A 22,234-nucleotide genomic window follows, 5' to 3' on the forward strand; every position below is an offset into this window, starting at 1 on the left:
GCCCTGTACCACTGCAGAGCCCTGGACACGCCCTGTACCACTGCAGAGCCCTGGACACGCCCTGGACCACTGCAGAGCCCTGGACACGCCCTGTACCACTGCAGAGCCCTGGACACGCCCTGTACCACTGCAGAGCCCTGGACACGCCCTGTACCACTGCAGAGCCCTGGACACGCCCTGGACCACTGCAGAGCCCTGGACACGCCCTGTACCACTGCAGAGCCCTGGACACGCCCTTGACTACTGCAGAGCCCTGGACACGCCCTGTACCACTGCAGAGCCCTGGACACGTCCTGGACACGCCCTGGACCACTGCAGAGCCCTGGACACGCCCTCAACCACTGCAGAGCCCTGGACACGCCCTGGACCACGCCCTTGACCACTGCAGAGCCCTGGACACGCCCTGGACCACTGCAGAGCCCTGGACACGCCCTGGACCACTGCAGAGCCCTGGACACGCCCTGGACCACTGCAGAGCCCTGGACACGCCCTGGACCACGCCCTTGACAACTGCAGAGCCCTGGACACGCCCTGGACCACGCCCTTGACCACTGCAGAGCCCTGGACACGCCCTGTACCACTGCAGAGCCCTGGACACGCCCTGGACCACTGCAGAGCCCTGGACACGCCCTGGACCACTGCAGAGCCCTGGACACGCCCTGGACCACTGCAGAGCCCTGGACACGCCCTGGACACGCCCTGGACCACTGCAGAGCCCTGGACACGCCCTGGACCACTGCAGACCCACACAACACACAGTCACAAAAGTACTGCTCATGTGTACCTGAGTTTGAAATACTTTTACTCAAAAAACGTAGAGACCGAATGTTCAAAATCCCAGAGCGGAGACAACATTTTCAAAATTGAACAGAGATCAGAGCTAAATACAAATCATTTTAAGACTTTATAGCAGAAAACAATGAACACAATTTGAATTTGCAATTTTACACTTCATCAAAAGTATAATTTGGGGTGATGGAGGTAATTACCTGTTCCACTTCACTTCTGCCTCAATAGTGGGATCTAGAAAGACACTTTAAATGGTTTATTTCTAATATGACCACAAATACTTTCATCACTTCTTTTGATCACTTGTCAAGGGCAAAAGTAAAACACCTGCTTTGTGATAAATCCTCCTCTTTCCAGGATTAAAACCTTCACTACTCTCATCACTTGTATTATTACTAATTCAATAGAACAACAAAACATATTATTATGGCTCTGAATATATCAAATATTGCGGCTATTAAGACAAGTACATTCTCTTTGATGGCCAGATCGTGTACAGTATTATAACTACTTTAAGTTTAGTCCCGATGTAGACTTTGTTTTGTCCTGTTCTAGTCAAAGTCAACAGTTTTAATTTGGATATGGTGTATGCAAATATAAATAGTTGATATACAGTATTGTGAGTAGTATTTTCCCTCTAAAGTCTTTTTCATCGCATAAGCCGATCCAGAGCGCTCGTCTCCAGAGCAGAACTCATCAGGAATCCAGCTCACACATGGCACACGTCTGGCTCACAATATAACAGCTTTTACACTTGTCAGAGGACTTTGTCTGAAATCTACAGCCAAAGCCTCCGTCTCTGCTCCAGCTGGACTGAAACACAAGTCAGACTCAGAACCAAATACTTAGAATCACAAATGTACTTCATTTAAAGTTGCATCTTTTCTGTGGAAGGATCCTTAGTACAAATCTATTTCCATGATGACGAGCAGATGACACCACCAGGTCAAGTTACAGGTCAGATCTGTCGAGGGGCAAGCAATAAAAACACCTGTAATTGAATAAAAGCAAGAGAGAGACAGATTCAAGACAAAGATCCATGAAAAGTGATGTAGTGAATCTTTAACCTTTAAAGCCAATTTACATTTACCGTATTTTCAGGACTATGAGTCTCATAGTTTTGGCTGGGGAGCGACTTATACTTATATTTATACTTATATACTTATACTCCAGAGAGACTTATATGTGTTTTTTTCTCTATTGTGCATTTTTTGGCTGGTGCGACTTATACTCCAGTGCGACTTATACTTGTACATGTTCGACCTGCAGAGGCGGCAACAGTAAGAGCACTTGAAACCAATAAATAAATAAAAGATATCTTCCTTCTAGTTAAAGGAAAACGATATAACTTGGCCTCGTCTCTGAGCCAATAGCAGCGCAGATGATGCACAAACTGGTGCATGTTTTGTCCCATGAGCCTTTGCAGCACTGAGCGCCCCGGGTGGACACAAACACGGGGAGGTCTTCTGCTGACGGTGCAGTGTGAACACGTCCTTTCAGAGTTAACCCCGACACTGCTGTTTGCTCACCTCTAAGCCCCCCGGCCACAGCACACGGGGGCCGCCGCTGTGCACACGGGGGGCCCCCGCTGTAAACACGCAAAACACTTTGGGTCCCATCAGTTAAACTAGAAAGGGCACATTTATTTTAGGTAATGATAAGAAATAGTTGAATGTAACTTGGTTTGGCCCTGCTTAAATACATTAATATACTTCTTTTTTCAAGAGAATGAGCATCAGTACAATATAAATCTGCCCCTTAAGCTGTATATTTTTATAAACAGCTTAAGGGTGTGTAACTGCTTTTGTGTTTCATTTTAGACTGACAGTTTAATTATTATTTGAGTTCTTAATATTGTTGAAATATGCGTTTATTCAAAGGTTAAAAACATAAAAAATGTATGAAGATAGGAATTTTACATTGTAATAAGGTTATTATAACCAAAGCAGGTCACATGAGAGTAAGAGCAGTAACTGTTGGATTGTGGGTCAGAAGTAATTCTGCACTTTGTCTACAAGGTGCAAACGGTAAATATGTTCATTAGTAATATACATTTCAATGTAAAAGCTGTATTAGATATGAAGATTTAAGAGTGACACCGTATTAGTTGTTCCGCTTTATTGTTTTAGTTTGGCATCAAAAGAGAAAGATTCTGAGACATGAGAAAAGGGCCTTATTTTATTGCATTAAACCGGTGCAGTTACATGATGATTGACAGATGGCTGTTCAAAATAGCACAAGGAAAAAACAAGTTTTCACTGGGTGCAAACACAACATTGTAAAGAATAGGATTTAGACTTCATGTCTTTCCCTTGATAGATTTACAGTTTGTGTCTGCTTAGATACAGCTATAATCACACATGAGTCAGTTGTGATGTCGGAACACGCTGCAAACAAACCAGAAACAGCGGCTTGTATTACTAATGCAGCACGTGTACAGCGTCTGCCACGCCATCATCAACGTCTCATAAAGTCTACCTGCCATGTCTTTCATTCAATCACAGCATTTTCTCCTTTATGTTTCCAGTCTGGAGTCTGGTGGGAGAAGCCCATCGCTGCGGTGACAAAGACAATCAATAAACGCAAATCTGACAAATGAGCAACAAAAGTGTCAAACCACAAGCATCAGGCACGATAGAAAGAAATGCACAGTTGGAGGCTGTTTCTGAGCATTTCTGAGCTGAGGTGTCATGGCGGAGGATCTGGTGATGTTAAACAGACTCCAGATGTGGAAGGAGGGCAGTGGAGGAGAGAGCGAGAGACCAAGGGCCACTGCAGAGAAACGTCAGGAGAGAGAGAGAGGTTCAAAGACCCACAGGGGACATGACTAACCGCTGGGTCACATCCGTCCACCTCTTTCAACATCAAGTCATTTCTACCTCCTTCTGGCCTTAACGAGATACTTTTACTCAAAGAACTGTGTGAGTACTTACTATAGTATCTGAATTAGGGTAGTACTAGTTGTAGTAGTAGCAGAAGCAAAAGTACTGTGTTTGTGGTGGTGACAGGATAAGAAGAGATAGAATTAATCATAGTATTCGTATTAGTACTAGTAGTATTATTAGTAAAATGAGTAGTAGTAGTAGTAGTAGTAGTAGTAGTAGTAGTAGTAGTAGTAGTAGTAGCACAAGTAGTAGCAGCGCAAGTACTTGGAGCATAAGTACCATAGTAGTAGCACAAGTAGAAGCACAAATAGTAGTAAAAGAGGAAGTATAGCACATGTAGTAGTAAAAGTATTTGTGGAGACAAAATAAAAAGACCATTGTATTAAGTAAAAGATAATGCTGGACTCTATAGTTCATACACACATCTGGAGTTATGTCACCTCTGCATTTAAGCTCTTTTCCTCTTATCAAAGAACATAACAACTAAATATGTTCAGTATCCGGCTGCAGGCTTCATGCGGCTCTCACACAGTCCAGGCTCTGTGTGCCCGTCACACAGAGGCAGATCTACAGGAAACATGAATGCAAATGAGAAGGTTTATTTCTGCTGAAAGAGCTGGACTGTTCCTGACGGCTCGTGCAGCGGAAGGACAGGAATGTGTCGTTTCCATCACATGGATGTATCTGACATTATCCCAACTCTGAACATATGGAACATATGGAACATTCAAGAGTTCAAACTGGATCTGCCTGAGTCAAAAGTGCATATTGCATTTTAGAAAATAGGAGCTTAGTTAGCATGGTGGCTGTGCGCTCCCTCAGAGACAGAGTGAGGAGCTCAGACACACAGAGGAACTCAGAGTAGAGCCGCTGCTCCTCCAGCTGAGGTGGCTCTGGCATCTGTTCCGGAGCCTCCTGGGCGCCTCCCCGGGGAGGTGTTTCTGACATGTCCCACCGAGAAGAGGCCCCAGGGAAGAGCCAGGACACGTTGGAGAAGTCTCTCTGGCCTGAGAACGCCTCGGGGTCCCCCAGAGGAGCTGGAGGAAGTGTCTGGGCAGAGGGAAGTCTGGGTGTCCCTGCTTAGACTGTTGCCCCCGTGACCCGGCCCCAGATAAGCAGGAGAAGATGGATGGACCTTAGAGTTGTAAATAAAATCGATATCCAGATACAAATGGAGATTAAAACCAGTTCAGACGAGTTATTGAACAAGTGTCGATCCTGAAAACATCCTTTTCTGAAATGTTAATGGTTCTAATCTACATCAAAACTAGTACAAGACCATACGTAATATCATAGAAACTGCTATTATTTTGTGTAGAATATTATATTTAATTGTCTAAAAACATAGATTTTTTAATAGTATTCTAGTGGTATTAACATTGAGAACTGAACCCTTTCCTTAATATCAAGTTATATCAAGTTTTACTTTAGTATTAAAAGTACGTACAATCAGTTGGACTGATTTAAAAAGGATTTAAAAAGGAATTGGACTCCGAAAACACGTTACCCTTTGTGGCTAGGTGTTTTTTTTATTACATTTTTTATTTAGCTAATTTTATTGTATTTCTGTTTCTGTTTCTGTTTTGTGATTTGAATGCATTTTTCCTGCTGTGAAGCTCTTTGAATTGCCTTGTGTATGAAATGTGCTCTACAAATAAACTTGCCTTGCCTTTATTTTGTGACAACACTCATTGGAGTACCTATTTAAGAAGAAAAGACTTTCTATGATATTTTCATAATTTAGTTCAGTTAATCCAATCCATGAATACTGCACATACTGGTCAACATATTATTTGTATTTAAATGTACTTTTTCTTGCATTCTTTGTCCTGCAGTTTAGTATTCGTAATGTAGTTATGCCAGTTATGTTTGTTGTGGCGTAACCTCTATCACGTTGCAAGAATGTTCATTAAATATGATTTCCTTAGTGGCTAATTAAACCTAAAATTCAACAATGCTTATTTCTTCATGCAAATGTATGCAGGAATATTTGTTACTAATTATTTATCATTTTAAATGACTTTATACTTGAAATATTAAAATGTTTAATGTCATTTTTGTGGTGCATTCTGCAGAGGACACTGGTGCACACTCTGGTGCTGCACTGCCCCCTATGGAGACCAAAGCACATTATTAGTCACAGTTAACACAACATCCACTGCCTTTATGTAACAAGCCTCATGTATAGATGTGCTTGTTGTACCCTTGGCCGTTCACAGTGTGCTAACCTTTCAGAGGCAGAGAGCGCTGTGCGCCTGATTGAGCCGCTCGTCCTCCTGGATCCAGCTGATTAGATACTTCCCTCTCCCGAGCCGCTTCCCCCTCAGTGACCCCTTCTCACCTCAGGCCTTTGTGACTACAGCACTTCAATCAGAGCTCGGAGCAGTGCAGGTAATGACTTCCATCACATGGGGAAATTGGACCTAACTCTGGGCTGTTTGTAACAGGTTGGAGAGGGAGAAGATACAGCCACAGCCACTGGCAGAGAAAGTACCTTTTATTATTTATTCATGCACATAGAGGCAGTCCATAGATCAACTGAAACTATGCTGAACTCAAGTTCTGTACTTAAACATTCTTAGGTGACTGTAGTTTACTTTATTTTTTGAACTATATTTTTCAGTTAATACTTTCTACTTTTACTTTGCAACATTTGAGAGCAGGTATCTGTACTGTACAGCACTTATTTAAAACCACCTGATATCTCCATGTCTTTTATGTTTTATGTTTTTGTGACATCGTACCCAATGTGATAAACTATTGATTCAGTAGCTTTATTAAAAAAAACATCTGCACATTTGACACACAAAATAGCCTTTTGGAAAATTCTGGTATATTTACAGACATATTTATTAATAAAATTAACTGTCCCTGAAATAAATAAATAAAAACATTAATTATTATTTCTCAAATCTGTGTGAAATACTTTTAATCTTTTACAATAAAATATATTTTTCAATGGATACTTTGGTACTTTTACTTAAGTATCAGAATCAAACCGCTATCATGTATTCTGGGACTGCATGAAGATAGATAGAAATAGTTCAGGTTTAAGGTTATGTAGAGCGTTCAAAACAGTAACATCTCCATGGATCCAGCTTAGAAACAGGTCAGTTTAAGGCAAGGCAAGTTTACAATTCATACACAAGGCAATTCAAAGTGCTTTACAACAGGAACAAAATGCATTAAAATCACAAAGACATGACAGAAATCACAAAACAAACTCTCATATATCTCTCATTCGTACAAACAGGAGTCAGAAAAGTGACATACTGCTCCTTTAACTGGTCTTTGCAGCTGCTTGTCCTGGATCACAGTGTTGAGCCGTCGCCATTGCATCTAAAGAAGATCATCATTTCACCCCAAAATGATTAAAATCTTTTCCACATAATTCATCTTACTTTCCCCCATGCAACAGCACAAATGACAAGTCCAGAGAAGAACTAAATGTGAGGATTGGATGCAGAGCTGAACCCTGCAGACGTCCAGAGGAGCATCTCCATAAAATATGCTCTTTTTTATTCTGCACCGTTTCTGGAATTCAGGTAAATCAATAAGTCCTCTCCCCGGCTCTGTGGGAGACGCTGGCTGAGGTTTCTGCTCTGATTTGGGAGGAAGCGGCGTCTGTGGGGGGCTGATGTGTTCGTGACCCGTGGGAATAATCTGTTCTGAGCAACGAGTTGGAAATACATAACATGTCTGAGCTGTTTTTCACAAAGCTTTCCATAGACGACCTGGACAAGGAGATAATATGAAAGGGGCCAGTGATTTTATAGGTACAAACATATACGTACTTATCTGTCACGCAGGAAAGTACGTTTAAGATACCAGAGATGCTGCTGTTATGATTATAAAATAGGCTTGACATTGCCACTTTGCTTTTAAAGTCGCTCAACAACATGTCATAAAGTCCCAGTGTAAAAAAGGACCACAATATTATAAAAACTAAGAACAGAACAAAAGAAGAAGAAGGATAAAATTAAAATAAAGAAAGAACATATGCTTTGATGCTCAAGTTTGCTCAGTTTATTTGGATTGATACATGCATTTTTGAGTCATTTCGTATTGTCCTTTGAGGCTCAGGAAATCCCTGTTTACACCTTCCCCTTATCTCCACCCATCCCTGTACTTAGTTGCCATTATTATTACTTTTTTATTAAGACACCAAGTGATGCATGAGTCAAGCAGACACTTTTCAAAAAGGAAAACATGAACAAAAAATGGCAGCTTAATATGATGAACTGTTACTCCAAAATACAACATTTTATCAGAGCTTGAACAGGAAGTCAGTTTAGATTAATTTTGTGATTTATATTGAACAAAATGTAACATGATGATGGACTCATGTTATAATTTAATATTAAGTACCTGAAATTTGCCGAGTGAGAAACGAGCAATGTGTTTGAATGATGTGGAACGCTGCTATTTTTCTTTTTCTTTGTATTTTTAATTGCAGGAAGACCACACATGGAATTATGCATCAACTGAATCTTTTATTTAGGTGACTATGGTGTATTTGCGTTTACAACACAACCATTATTTCTCAAATACCAGGGAAAACATATTCCTGAGATGAACAGTGTTACGGACAAGAGTCAGATGAGCGTCTGAGCTCTGACGGCCACAGGGAGATGTTTATAGTGTTTACAGTGACCATAAACCACCAATGTTCTTGAACGCCTTCATCTAAAGACAGAGAAAACTTATCCTGGGAAGTTTGTGTTCGCAGCGCGCTCGGCTCCAGATGTTCACTGGGAGACGGGGGAGGAAAAGACAAATATTAGTCCATAGAAAAGCGCCGCAGCAGACTTTGGGCTCAAAACATCAACAATGAGACAACAGCACAAAACGACACTGAACACTGCACGTTAGAGCATCTTCAGGTCAGATTTGTGGTTTATATGAGGCGTAAGCAACTGTTGAGCCTGAAGTGAGTGTTTTAGAGCGGTTTTATAGATAATAACACATTTATTACACAATATGATGTTGGGTCAGGACGTTTAATTATGCTTTTTTACCCCAGACGATTGGAGATGTTGAGGAAGGACACGTTTTGTCATTTTCTGTTAAAGCCAAAACTACAAAGTGAATATGCAAATGTACTAAATAAAGTTATAATCTGTTGAAATCCTCTGCTTTATTCCGTAACCACAACTATCTTCAGTGCATCCCACACCCACAGAACTGGACTGGAACTGTAGGAAACTTTCTAACATTGTCTTCTACAATTATTCACAGAAATAAAACCCACAGTTCCTCTGTAATCTGCATCTTATGTCAACAAACATGACTTTAAACATGTTCCCATCGAGCGCATCAATTATACGGCTCGTTCAAGGTCGTGTCATTTGTGGTCTCGTTCTACAAGGTCAGTGACCGCAGCAACAACGTCTTTATTTTTATGGAAAGGCTTTCAAGGACGACTCCCCTGGTTTTATTTATGTTCAGAGTAGAATTACAGAGGCTCAGATCTAGGACACAATTATCCTGCTGTATTAAAACTACTACTTATTATTGTTAAATGCAATTCTTTATTAGTATATTGGCTTTGATCCGTCGAAAACAAGACACTTGAAATTTAAGTATTGTTTTAAAAAATTAAATGGCATTTAATTGTTTTAATATGTAGAAATGGTAAAAGAGTAAATAATAACACAAACATTTCAAGTATATATTGACATAATTGAACATATTTTAATTGTACTTCATCATTCTAAATAAATCTGAATAAATCTTACGTAATAAACAGTTGTATTTTGGTTAATTCATACACGTTTTAGTCTATTTTTATTTTGAGCCTACAGCAAATTTAAATTGTTTGTCTTTTTGACTTATCGTATTTTCCGGACTATAAGTCGCACATTTTTTCATAGTTTTGGCCGGGGTGCGACTTATACCAATATCTATACTTATATACTTATACTCCGGAGTGACTTATATGTGATATTATTTGCTATTTACACACTTGCAACCGCATTTCATACTCCAGACTTATACTCCAGAAAATAGGTGTATAGGTAGTTTATACCTATTTTCCGGTATAAACTACCGGAAAATAGATATAACATTGTTTTATGTTGCATTGAATCACCAAAGCAAGTTCCTATGTTTGTGAATTCTGTTAATTGACAACGGCAATTAACCTTTTCTGATTCTGATTCTGATTCTGAATAATCCTCTATGGCCCAACCACTGAGGCTCAAGTGCTCCCCACCCACATCCCTGCTTATATCTGTGATTATTTGAAAACTTAAAACTCTGATGGAAAATGTAGAGTTCTAAAATGTCGCGTAGCCACGTTTCAAAACTAAAACATAGAAAATAGTCATCTGCTTATTACGCTGAAATATGACTTTTCAGTTCTGCAGATTTGAACAGGAAATAAATCGACTTGTTTTATAGTTCAATACTTTATGTCTCCTTTAACAACTACATTAATCTCTAATGCTACGACTACTAAAATCAACACTCTACCGCACCCACGTTTCTTCTGCGCCCTCAGCTTTGTGAAATAATGATTTTCATGATGATTGTAACGTTGATTTATTCACAACCATTTTACATCATGTTTTTTTGATTATACAAACAGCAGACTGAGCTCCTCTACGATTAAAACCAATTGACATTATACCCAAAAGGAGCATCAGATGTGATTGTATCGTGTAAGAATATTATACACACACTTCTCTCCAGACCGCGCTCTGTGATAAATGACAGCAAAGAGAATGAGCAAATAAAATGGGCAGATTGTAACCGGCTAATGTAGCATGTCAGGGCCAATGTGATTCCTGTGTAACTACTGTACTCTGTAACTACTGTGTAACTACTGTGTAACTACTGTACTGTGTAACTACTGTGTATCTACTGTACTGTGTAACTACTGTACTGTGTAACTACTGAGACTAGTGTACTGTGTAACTACTGTACTGTGTAACTACTGTGTAACTACTGTACTGTGTAACTACTGTGTATCTACTGTACTGTGTAACTACTGTACTGTGTAACTACTGAGACTAGTGTACTGTGTAACTACTGTACTGTGTAACTACTGTACTGTGTAACTACTGTGTAACTACTGTGTAACTACTGTACTGTGTAACTACTGTGTATCTACCATACTGTGTAACTACTGTACTGTGTAACTACTGTGAGACTACTGTACTGTGTAACTACTGTACTGTGTAACTACTGTGTAACTACTGTGTAACTACTGTGTAACTACTGTGTAACTACTGTGTAACTACTGTGTAACTACTGTGTAACTACTGTACTCTGTAACTACTGCGTAACTACTCTGTAACTACTGTACTCTGTAACTACTGTGTAACTACTGTAGTGTGTAACTACTGTACTCTGTAACTACTGTACTCTGTAACTACTGTGTAACTACTGTAGTGTGTAACTACTGTACTCTGTAACTACTGTACTGTGTAACAACTGTGTAACTACTGTGTAACTACTGTACGACTGTGTGAGGTGCAGACGGCACTTTGTCCATTACAGAATTACAGAGGCCGCGAGTTGTTACCTTTGAAACGCTCATCTCCGTGTGTGTGTCGTGTGTGTCGTGTGTGTGTGTGTGTCGTGTGTGTGTGTGTGTGTGTGTTGTGTGTGTCGTGTGTGTGTGTGTCGTGTGTGTCGTGTGTGTGTGTGTGTGTCGTGTGTGTGTGTCGTGTGTGTGTGTTTGTCGTGTGTGTGTGTGTGTGTGTGTGTCGTGTGTGTGTGTCGTGTGTGTGTGTGTCGTGTGTGTGTGTGTGTCGTGTGTGTGTGTCGCGTGTCATGGGTGTGTGTGTATTGCATTGCACGTATTGTCATCACAATACATACAATACATTTACTTTAGATCCAGTCGTTTTAAATCATCAATAATCCACCAAATCAAATCAAATCAAATCAATTTATTTTTGTAAGGCCCAAAATCACAACAACAGTTGCCTCTGAGGGCCACAGGGAGAAATGAATCAACAATGTCTGTGGTGGCGAGGGACGATGTCCCAGGGTCCTCTGTCCTTAGACTCTCCTTCTCGGCCAGGAAAAACTACAAAAAAAAACCTCTTTGGGAAAAAAAACGTAGAAACCTGGAGGAGTTCCAGTGAAGGAGAGATCCGACTCTCACAGACGGACAGACGGACACAAGGAGACTGGAGCTGGACCCACTCTTCAGGCAGAAGAGGGACCGTCTGAGTCGAGCTGGACCCACTCTTCAGGCAGATGAGGGACCGTCTGAGTCGAGCTGGACCCACTCTTCAGGCAGAAGAGGGACCGTCGGAGGCGAGCTGGACCCACTCTTCAGGCAGACGAGGGACCGTCAGAGGCGAGCTGGACCCACTCTTCAGGCAGATGAGGGACCGACTGAGGCGAACTGGAGCCACTCTTCAGGCAGATGAGGGACCGTCCACACAGGGCAGGGACCACTTCACCAGGGGAGGGGCATCTGGGTCCACAGGTCCTCAGGAGTGAGAGAAAGAAAAGAAGGCGGTGGAACAGTTTGCAAGTGGAATCAAAAAATAAATATTGTTTGATAGCATAAGTAGTCAGAAGAAGAAGAGGATAGTGCTCAAGCTGTCATACTTCCCCCAGCATAGTTACTCCTAGGGCAGCGTAGCTGAAGCTGTGGGTTTATATTTCTGTTCCTAACTACTCTGACCATAAGCGATTTCGAAGAGGAACGTTTTAAGCCTGGACTTAAATGAAGAGACTGTGTCAGCATATTTAACATGGGTCGGGAGCTGATTCCATAACACAGGAGCTTGGTAGCTAAACGCTCTCCCTCCTACAGTACTTTTAGAGACTCTTGGCACCACCAGAAGGCCAGCATTCTGAGAGCGAAGAGCTCTGTTTGGATGATATGGTTCTATAGCATCTTTGAGGTAGGATGGGGCCATGTCATTTATGGCTTTGTAGGTCAAGAGTAGAATTTTGAATTTGATTCTAGACTCGACGGGGAGCCAGTGAAGAGACTTCAGCACTGGTGTAATGTGCTCTCTTCTTTTTGTTCCTGTTAGTAATCTTGCTGCTGCATTTTGAACCAGTTGAAAGCTTTTTATGGAGCTTTTAGGACACGCTGCAAGCAGGGAGTTACAGTAGTCTAATCTAGTCGTTACAAATGCATGGATAAGTTTTTCAGCATCACTTTTAGGCAGGATTCTTCTGATTTTGGCGATGTTGCGCAAATGGAAATAGGCTGTTTTACCAGTTCTCTGTAAAAGCACTTGGTTTGGTGCAAGTTCAGATTCTGGAGGAAGTTTATGCACCGACATAAACCTCATAAACTACATACAAATTATTATTACTTTCACAAATTATTATTTTTTAATATATTACTAAAACAGTTTTTTTTTTTAATTTGAACAGTCAAGACTAAGAAAACATGGAGAGAGAAAAAAGAAGGTTGAAAGGAAATGAGTATAAAAAAATTGGTTCTGGTTCGTCTCAAAAGATGAAATTCTACGGCTTTAATCATGGTCTTGTTTATGTTCATTTAAAACATAAAATACAGTATAAAGCTCAGTCTAATCTAGTTTAATCTCAACTTCCTCCTTCTTTACAATGGCTCTCATTTAGTCCCATCACATCTGCATCACCTTCACGACACCTGTAATAATATTGCCGGTCCAAATACCGGTTCAATAATTGATACTAATAATAATAATAGAGATATGAGAGCGACACAGAAGTACAGTTATGTGTTGATGCAGCGTCTGGTTCTGTCCTCTCTGTCGGCTTCTGTCCACAGTCAAAGCCTCGGCCTCTTGTCCATCTCCCTGAGCAAATATTTAGATTCCCTTGATACCTCTATTAAGACTGTTTGGAGACTTTCCCCAGCGTTTTCACCTCAGAGGAAGGATGTATAAAGTATTTCTTGGTGTAAAAAAGCGAGGAAGTGAGAACCGAGAGAGACGGATTAAGTGTCCGAGCGCACCTTCTGTAAATATTTGAGACATCTGCAGAATCTGGATAACCTTCTCTGTCGCTAAAAGATGAACCTTTTCCTGTGATAAGTTCCCCATTTGAATAAAAGTGCGATGTGCGTCTTGTGCTCTGCAGACGCTCGTCAAAAGGATTATTTATTATTTACTTTAGTGAGAAATAATGGCCGTCTTTTATTAATCGAGGGAGACTTATAATGTTCAAGTTATTTTAAAGAGCATTTGATGAAATTGTGAAATGTGTGAAGGTGCTGTTCCAAAGAAGTTGAACTGCATGTGGCAAGTTAGACTACTCAATTCACTTAACATTGTACAGCAATATATTTTAGATTTTGCAATTATTCTTTTTTTTACTTGTTTGGATTGACAATTTTGGTGAAGTTTGTAATTGTACTTCCTGGTTGGACTTGGGTTGCAGATTTATGATGATTATGACACAGTATTATAACACATTTTGTATTGAAAACTGTATATATTTCATTACTTGCCTCAAACAACTACAAAACAAACAATGCCCTATAATGACAATGTAAAACCAGTTTTTTTTAATTATTTGCAAATTTATAAAAATAAAAATAATGAAAAAATCACATGTATGAAAGTATTCACATTGTTTGCCATGACATAAAAAATGTAGCTCAGGTACATAGTTCTTCCACTTCTACAATTCCAGCACTTTGGATGCACTTTATATAAAAATAAACCTCATTTTATCTGAAAAGTCTGGGAACCCTGTAAACAAGGGCTGGGTACTGTTTAAAGATACCAGTACAATACTTATACCAGTACAATACTTATCCCAGTACAATACCAGTACAATACTTATCCCAGTACAATACTTATACCAGTACAATACTTATACCAGTACAATACCAGTACAATACTTATCCCAGTACAATACTTATCCCAGTACAATACCAGTACAATACTTATCCCAGTACAATACTTATCCCAGTACAATACCAGTACAATACTTATCCCAGTACAATACTTATCCCAGTACAATACTTTTACCAGTACAATACCAGTACAATACTTATCCCAGTACAATACTTATACTTATACCCAAAACTGGTACTGAATGTTTTTCATTTTCTGTTGAAAGTGTTGATACCTGGTGGATTCTGGGAGCGCGATCAAAGCTCAGGCAGTGTCACCACACACACACCACACATAAAACATATTTCATTGAATGTATGAATATTGCAGCTCTCATATGTCATTCTAGATAATGTTGATACAGTTATAAGCACCAAACATGTAATTGTTCAGCTCTAGTACCCGAAACACCATGTGCTAAATGTGTGAAAAGTCCCCATTTGGAAAGAAACAAAATATGGGCCAGGTTGTTGCCATGGTGATGTGAACAACAGTGACAAAGGATTTGTAAATGTGACCTAAAGTTGTAGTCTGTCACAGTTTGAGGAAGCGTCTCATCTCTTCCTTCTCGCGCCTCCTGCCACGGCTGCGTATGTAAGTGCTGTTGCTGATGAATATTTAAGGATTGTTTTTTTGCCCATCATCTTTTTTTGCTCGGCCCGGCCGTCTCCCATGACGATACGCGAGTTGTGCTGTTACATCATCTGGATCAGGGCCACAGCTGAGATAAAAGGCTCCAGTGAAGCAGCACTTCTCTTCATGTGATATGCATTAGCCGCTAACTGGGATTACTGCTCATTAAAATCAATGTTCTCTGAGATGTGCCTCCAATAATAACGCGTAAATCCTCTGCTTATTTACCAGCACTGGATCCGCGCGCTCATCCGCCCGAGGCACTAAGCCTGAAGATGTGTTTCTCTGATAAACGTGAAATAACACGGGGTCACTGAGTTGGTGCATCAGCAGATTGTTTGTTGCGATTTTAAAGACGTGATAGTTTAGCAGGAAACACATTACAACAAAGAAAAATGAGACATTCATAACATTTTAAAGGGAAAATAGTATGTAACATAAACTAAAATAAAATAAATGAGCATTTTCATCTTGTTGCCAGTGTTTCTTCATCGTTATCTCACTCAAAGTTGATTTAATTCATGCACGTTTGAGTTCCTGTTTTGTCCAGCTCAAAGTCCAAAGTCCTGTTTTCTCAGACACTTCAATAGACTAAGTATGAATGTATGGAACTTACATCCAAGTTGCTGCAGTAGAATTCACTTAAAATCAGCCTGGAATGTACTAAAAGACTCATTTCTGAATATTCATATGAAAACAAGTGTCCTCCTCACATCAGCATGTCCCGACAGACAGGATGGGTCAAGTGTTTTACCCAAGGACGTAACAGCAATATGAAGACAGGACCATCAACCTTTAGATGAAGACAACCGCTTCCTTAGACCTTTTCCAGAGGATTGATTCAACTTTCATGGGAAAAATGCATTGATTAACAGTCAATTTATGAGTTTGGGAAGGAATATAACAGTCAGTCCTCCAGTGAACGTCTAAGTTATTGAGCTATTGCTGCCCTGGGATCTTGATGACACATTTTCAAAGGTTTCCGAAAAAGCTCTTAGACAATAAGAGTCTAAAATGACACAATTGGTATCTGAGGAGTTGGACTGCAATTCCCCCTTAAATGTGTCTGCTCCGTTTGGACTCTGAGAAATCTGTGATTTCTCCTTCTTTCACCATTTTAATCGTAGCAGCGGGAACTGTGAGATGTAAATGTAGTCAAACCAGACAAGAGGAAGAAAGTGTCTTCTCCAAATCGTTGTAGCACCACATAACATCAATTAATGATGAATTAATAATGTTCTTTTTAGAAATAAAATGTAAAATGACTGTGTATCACAACTATATATGAATTGTTATAAAATAGATTACAATAAGCCTGTTTTCCCCTCACACGTCACCAGAATGGAGCTTCTTTTAGAGGTTTGTGCATGAGCTCTGAGGACAACACAGCCTCAAACTCATGGATCTGAGCTCAAACCACTCGAATAAACCTGTGCCCGAACTGAGCACGTGACGAGGAGACGTGAATCTTTGTTTGTAGCTAAGGCCATGTTCACGTGTCTAATGATGAGACGTTAATTAGGAATACAGGCATTCATACTCTCATTTAACAACATAGAGCACTAACTATGAAGTCATCTTATTTATTCCAGTCAGCGGCTGACTTAGGGATGGAAGTTGAGCTCAGTGGAAGAGGCTGAGGTTCAAAGCCCGATTTTTTTCCACTTTTGTTTTATCCACTAAATATTGAACCCCCCAAGTCCGCGTGCCCATCCATAAAAGTCACCGCACGCTCCTGCTTTGTATGCAGCATATTCAGTGGTACAATCACCCAAAACACCTGCTGCAATGTCTGGTTTGAGTTTTTGGCAAAGTCAGCAAAAGTATTGTTGAGTGAAAGGTTTATATATATTATCTATTCAACAGTTATTATGAGCACAGGCTGTGAGTGATCTAACACGCAAATGGAAAAATAAATGCCATCTCAGAATAATAACCTGCCATTTAAAAAGCTATTGTTTCTTGTAAAAATATGTGCACTCAGAAAAGAGTTCACTGTTTATTTCTATTGCATAAAGAAAAGGAAAAATAAATCTGGATAAATTGCTTGAAAACAAATTAGAGGTTAATATTGGGCACACGGGCCTGTGATTACATCTGTGCAAGAGCTGAAGAGAAGCATTTTAGAGACAAATTGTTCAGTGTATCGTCTCCAGTGATTCAAATGATCTTCTTGCGCATTATTTTGCCTTCGAAGATGTGTGAAACACCATTCCAACCAATCAATTCTTCTGTAAAAATAGCGTTTTCATCATTCAGCCAATAATAATTGCAGTATGTTACCTGTGCACATGGAACGCAGGCAGCATGCATGTTGTGTAAGATGTGTGCATTCATTATTAAACGCTATTACTCACATGCTTATATAAGTCCCCAGATCAGAAGTGCTACGTGCAGATAACCTACAGGAGAAAAAAACATGATGAATATTTGACATGTGTTCCACTGTGCTGCCTCAGCTTCAGCTGCAATATTAATCAGGCTTCTGAGTGGATTGGCCACGCCTGTGCGAGAAAAAGGTAGAAAATAAAATAGCTCCATTGGGACACGAGTTAATGCAAACTGGCACTTTGTCAATTCCATTTATGAGAGCAACTTTAAGGTTAACAATTGTCATTAGGCCTGACATGCTCCGGGTGAAGGTAATCAGTGCTGGGTCCATAATTGTGCATGTGTAATTACGCAGGTCGGTCTGCTGCAGCCGCGGGGCATCACAAGCAGAGAAATGACCACTCTTAACAACAATGACCACATCTGATGCTGAGTTTACCCTTCTCACATTCTCTAAAGCGGCTCAACTGAATAAAAAAGCCACTATAATGTAAATATCATTAGATGCAATGTATTTACTATTACAATTTTTTTTTATTTAATTGTTTTATACGTTATATTGTAAATGAGAAACAGATCTACATATTGCATGGTCTTTGATGATGTGTAATATTTAATAATTGATGTAAAATGTTGTGTATTTAAATGTTTTTTATGAGTTATGTAATGAAGGGCATGTTTAAAGGTTTATCAGTCACGATCGCACAGTTACTCTAAGCAGATGATGTTTTCTCCAGTTTGTCATTTATTCAGATGTAGTTTCTTCTCTCGTGATAGATTCTAGAAATGTCCACAGCTTATGAAAATTCAGGACTTTAATGAACAAGTCTGAAGAAGTATGTGACACTGAAGTACCACAAGTCAAGGGGGGGAAGGTTTTGACTTCTTCCTTCTCCATTTCAAACAGAAATGACCAATCAAATGTTGTTTGAGGTCCTCAGTTTTCCAAATGAGGGTCAATATGAATGTTAACAATAAGCTCAAACACAAACTCTCAGCTGCTTGTGTCATGAGCGAAGATTTAAGGGTTTTTAGTGTGAACCAAGCCAAAAAACAACATCCTCAGGGTTGACAAATCGTATGAAGTTATTTGTGGAATGTTTTTCCAATCCACCCTATTATTTTATTTAGGACAAGGCCTGACTTACTTATTTTAAGGTTCACAACATCAAAACTAGGACTAAACCAGGACTAAACCCAAAACTAAACCTTGACTATATCAGGACTAAACTAGGACTAGAACAGGACCAAAGCACGTCCACATCAGGACTAAATTAGGACTAGAACAGGACCAAAGCACGTCCACATCAGGACTAAACTAGGCCTAGAACAGGACCAAAGCTCGTCCACATCAGGATTAAACTAGGACTAGAACAGGACCAAAGCTCGTCCACATCAGGACTAAACTAGGCCTAGAACAGGACCAAAGCACGTCCACATCAGGATTAAACTAGGACTAGAACAGGACCAAAGCTCGTCCACATCAGGATTAAACTAGGACTAGAACAGGACCAAAGCTCGTCCACATCAGGATTAAACTAGGCCTAGAACAGGACCAAAGCACGTCCACATCAGGATTAAACTAGGACTAGAACAGGACCAAAGCACGTCCACATCAGGACTAAACTAGGACTAGAACAGGACCAAAGCTTGTCCACATCAGGACTAAACTAGGCCTAGAACAGGACCAAAGCACGTCCACATCAGGATTAAACTAGGACTAGAACAGGACCAAAGCACGTCCACATCAGGACTAAACTAGGACTAGAACAGGACCAAAGCTCGTCCACATCAGGACTAAACTAGGACTAGAACAGGACCAAAGCTTGTCCACATCAGGACTAAACTAGGACTAGAACAGGACCAAAGCACGTCCACATCAGGATTAAACTAGGACTAGAACAGGACCAAAGCACGTCCACATCAGGACTAAACTAGGACTAGAACAGGACCAAAGCATGTCCACATCAGGACTAAACTAGGACTAGAACAGGACTAAACTAGGACTAGAACAGGACCAAAGCTCGTCCACTTCAGGACTAAACTAGGACTAGAACAGGACTAAACTAGGACTAGAGCAGGACCAAAGCACGTCCACATCAGGACTAAACTAGGACTAGAACAGGACCAAAGCTCGTCCACATCAGGACTAAACTAGGACTAGAACAGGACCAAAGCTCGTCCACATCAGGACTAAACTAGGACTAGAACAGGACCAAAGCACGTCCACATCAGGACTAAACTAGGACTAGAACAGGACCAAAGCTCGTCCACATCAGGACTAAACTAGGACTAGAACAGGACCAAAGCTCGTCCACATCAGGACTAAACTAGGACTAGAACAGGACCAAAGCATGTCCACATCAGGACTAAACTAGGACTAGAACAGGACTAAACTAGGACTAGAGCAGGACCAAAGCACGTCCACATCAGGACTAAACTAGGACTAGAACAGGACCAAAGCTCGTCCACATCAGGACTAAACTAGGACTAGAACAGGACCAAAGCTCGTCCACATCAGGACTAAACTAGGACTAGAACAGGACCAAAGCTCGTCCACATCAGGACTAAACTAGGACTAGAACAGGACCAAAGCTCGTCCACATCAGGACTAAACTAGGACTAGAACAGGACCAAAGCACGTCCACATCAGGACTAAACTAGGACTAGAACAGGACCAAAGCTTGTCCACATCAGGACTAAACTAGGACTAGAACAGGACCAAAGCATGTCCACATCAGGACTAAACTAGGACTAGAACAGGACTAAACTAGGACTAGAACAGGACCAAAGCTCGTCCACTTCAGGACTAAACTAGGACTAGAACAGGACTAAACTAGGACTAGAGCAGGACCAAAGCATGTCCACATCAGGACTAAACTAGGACTAGAACAGGACCAAAGCTCGTCCACATCAGGACTAAACTAGGACTAGAACAGGACCAAAGCTCGTCCACATCAGGACTAAACTAGGACTAGAACAGGACCAAAGCTCGTCCACATCAGGACTAAACTAGGACTAGAACAGGACCAAAGCACGTCCACATCAGGACTAAACTAGGACTAGAACAGGACCAAAGCTCGTCCACATCAGGACTAAACTAGGACTAGAACAGGACCAAAGCTCGTCCACATCAGGACTAAACTAGGACTAGAACAGGACCAAAGCACGTCCACATCAGGACTAAACTAGGACTAGAACAGGACCAAAGCTCGTCCACATCAGGACTAAACTAGGACTAGAACAGGACCAAAGCTCGTCCACATCAGGACTAAACTAGGACTAGAACAGGACCAAAGCTCGTCCACATCAGGACTAAACTAGGACTAGAACAGGACCAAAGCTCGTCCACATCAGGACTAAACTAGGACTAGAACAGGACCAAAGCTCGTCCACATCAGGACTAAACTAGGACTAGAACAGGACCAAAGCTCGTCCACATCAGGACTAAACTAGGACTAGAACAGGACCAAAGCTCGTCCACATCAGGACTCAAATGGGCTCAACTCAACTTCATGTCTTGCTTGAGTTTGACGTATTGCACAAAAAGTGAATTGACTGTGAAATCAAATATAAAAACACTGACATATTACTTCATGCGTGCCAGTTTCTTTACTCATTATTATTATTTGTGCTGCTCTTTTTGTCTTTTTTTGCTCTCTGCTTGTCCCACCTCTGTCCACGGCCCGCACTAAATCGCTATCACTGCAACTAGAAGAAATCCTGATGAAAAACACCAGGGCAGATCCACGGGGGGTCAGTGGTGATGGAGGAAAGTGATGTCTGACAGATTTATTACGGGTTTTCAAGAATGTATTTAGTGTTGTGCAGGATTTGGGTCACGACATTGTAGAGGAAGGATAAGAAGAGCGGAGATTACTGACATCCTTATCTAAAGCAACACAGAATACACTATTATATATCACATGTACAAGTATTTAGGTCTCGAGTAGTATGTTCAGTCACGTTTCTGAATTTATCCTGTAAAGTCTTACGTGATGAAGACATAAGCTGCTATGAAGGGATTGGTAGAAACATTGTATACACAGACTTTATGGAGAATATTGAAGTCAGTAGTTTATGTATTTGGTGGATTATCAAAGTGAAGGATTTGATACTATGGAGATAAATAGCTCACCTTTGACCTGCACCAAAGCTGAGGATTTGTTGGATCCCGCACAAGCGATAACGTCCTTCGAACTGAAAACTGCATCATGTTGAAGAGACAGATGCTTTTAAAACATAATATGAAACATAAGGCTTATGATAAGTCTTTAAGGCCGTTATGACGTGTGGTAAGTGCCATTCACACTGATGGATCTGCTCCTGTGAAGTCAGACATGTACTCTGAATATCATTACTTAAATACTTTAAAGGGTCTGGTTTCCATGGAGATGTTGTTGTTGTTAAGGGAGAAGTTAGAATGTTTGCGCTTATGAATGGTAATATATGTTGATTTTAGAATAGTATTTGAATGATGTGATCATCGGTTTCATTTATTTGTGATCATTTATTTTTCTTCTATACTCCTACTATTTATATCAGGGGCGATATCAGGGGGGCGATATCAGGGGGGGATATCAGGGGGGCGATACCAGGAGGGCGATATCAGAGGGGGGCGATATCAGGGGGGCAATACCAGGGGGGCGATACCAGGGGGGCGATATCAGGGGGGCGATACCAGGAGGGCAATATCAGAGGGGGGCGATATCAGGGGGGCGATATCAGAGGGGGGCGATACCAGGGGGGCGATATCAGGGGGCGATATCAGGGGGATATCAGGGGGGC

At 40.8% G+C, this 22,234-nt stretch overlaps 1 protein-coding gene across 1 annotated transcript in view; it reads right to left on the bottom strand.

Annotated features, from left to right (window-relative positions):
• Nucleotides 1-3,279: 3,279 nt before the first annotated feature.
• LOC140353517 (secretory phospholipase A2 receptor-like) overlaps nucleotides 3,280-22,234 on the bottom strand; it is a 43,367-nt gene continuing 24,412 nt past the window's right edge. The window contains exon 4 of the mRNA XM_072438090.1: nucleotides 3,280-3,344. Within this exon, the coding sequence (XP_072294191.1) occupies nucleotides 3,280-3,344 (65 nt within the window). The remainder of the gene's footprint in view (nucleotides 3,345-22,234) is intronic.

Source organism: Eucyclogobius newberryi, unplaced genomic scaffold (genome assembly GCF_026437365.1).
Source record: "Eucyclogobius newberryi isolate DKJ021-1_F unplaced genomic scaffold, fEucNew1.0.hap1 SCAF_9, whole genome shotgun sequence".
Lineage (NCBI taxonomy): Eukaryota > Metazoa > Chordata > Actinopteri > Gobiiformes > Gobiidae > Eucyclogobius > Eucyclogobius newberryi.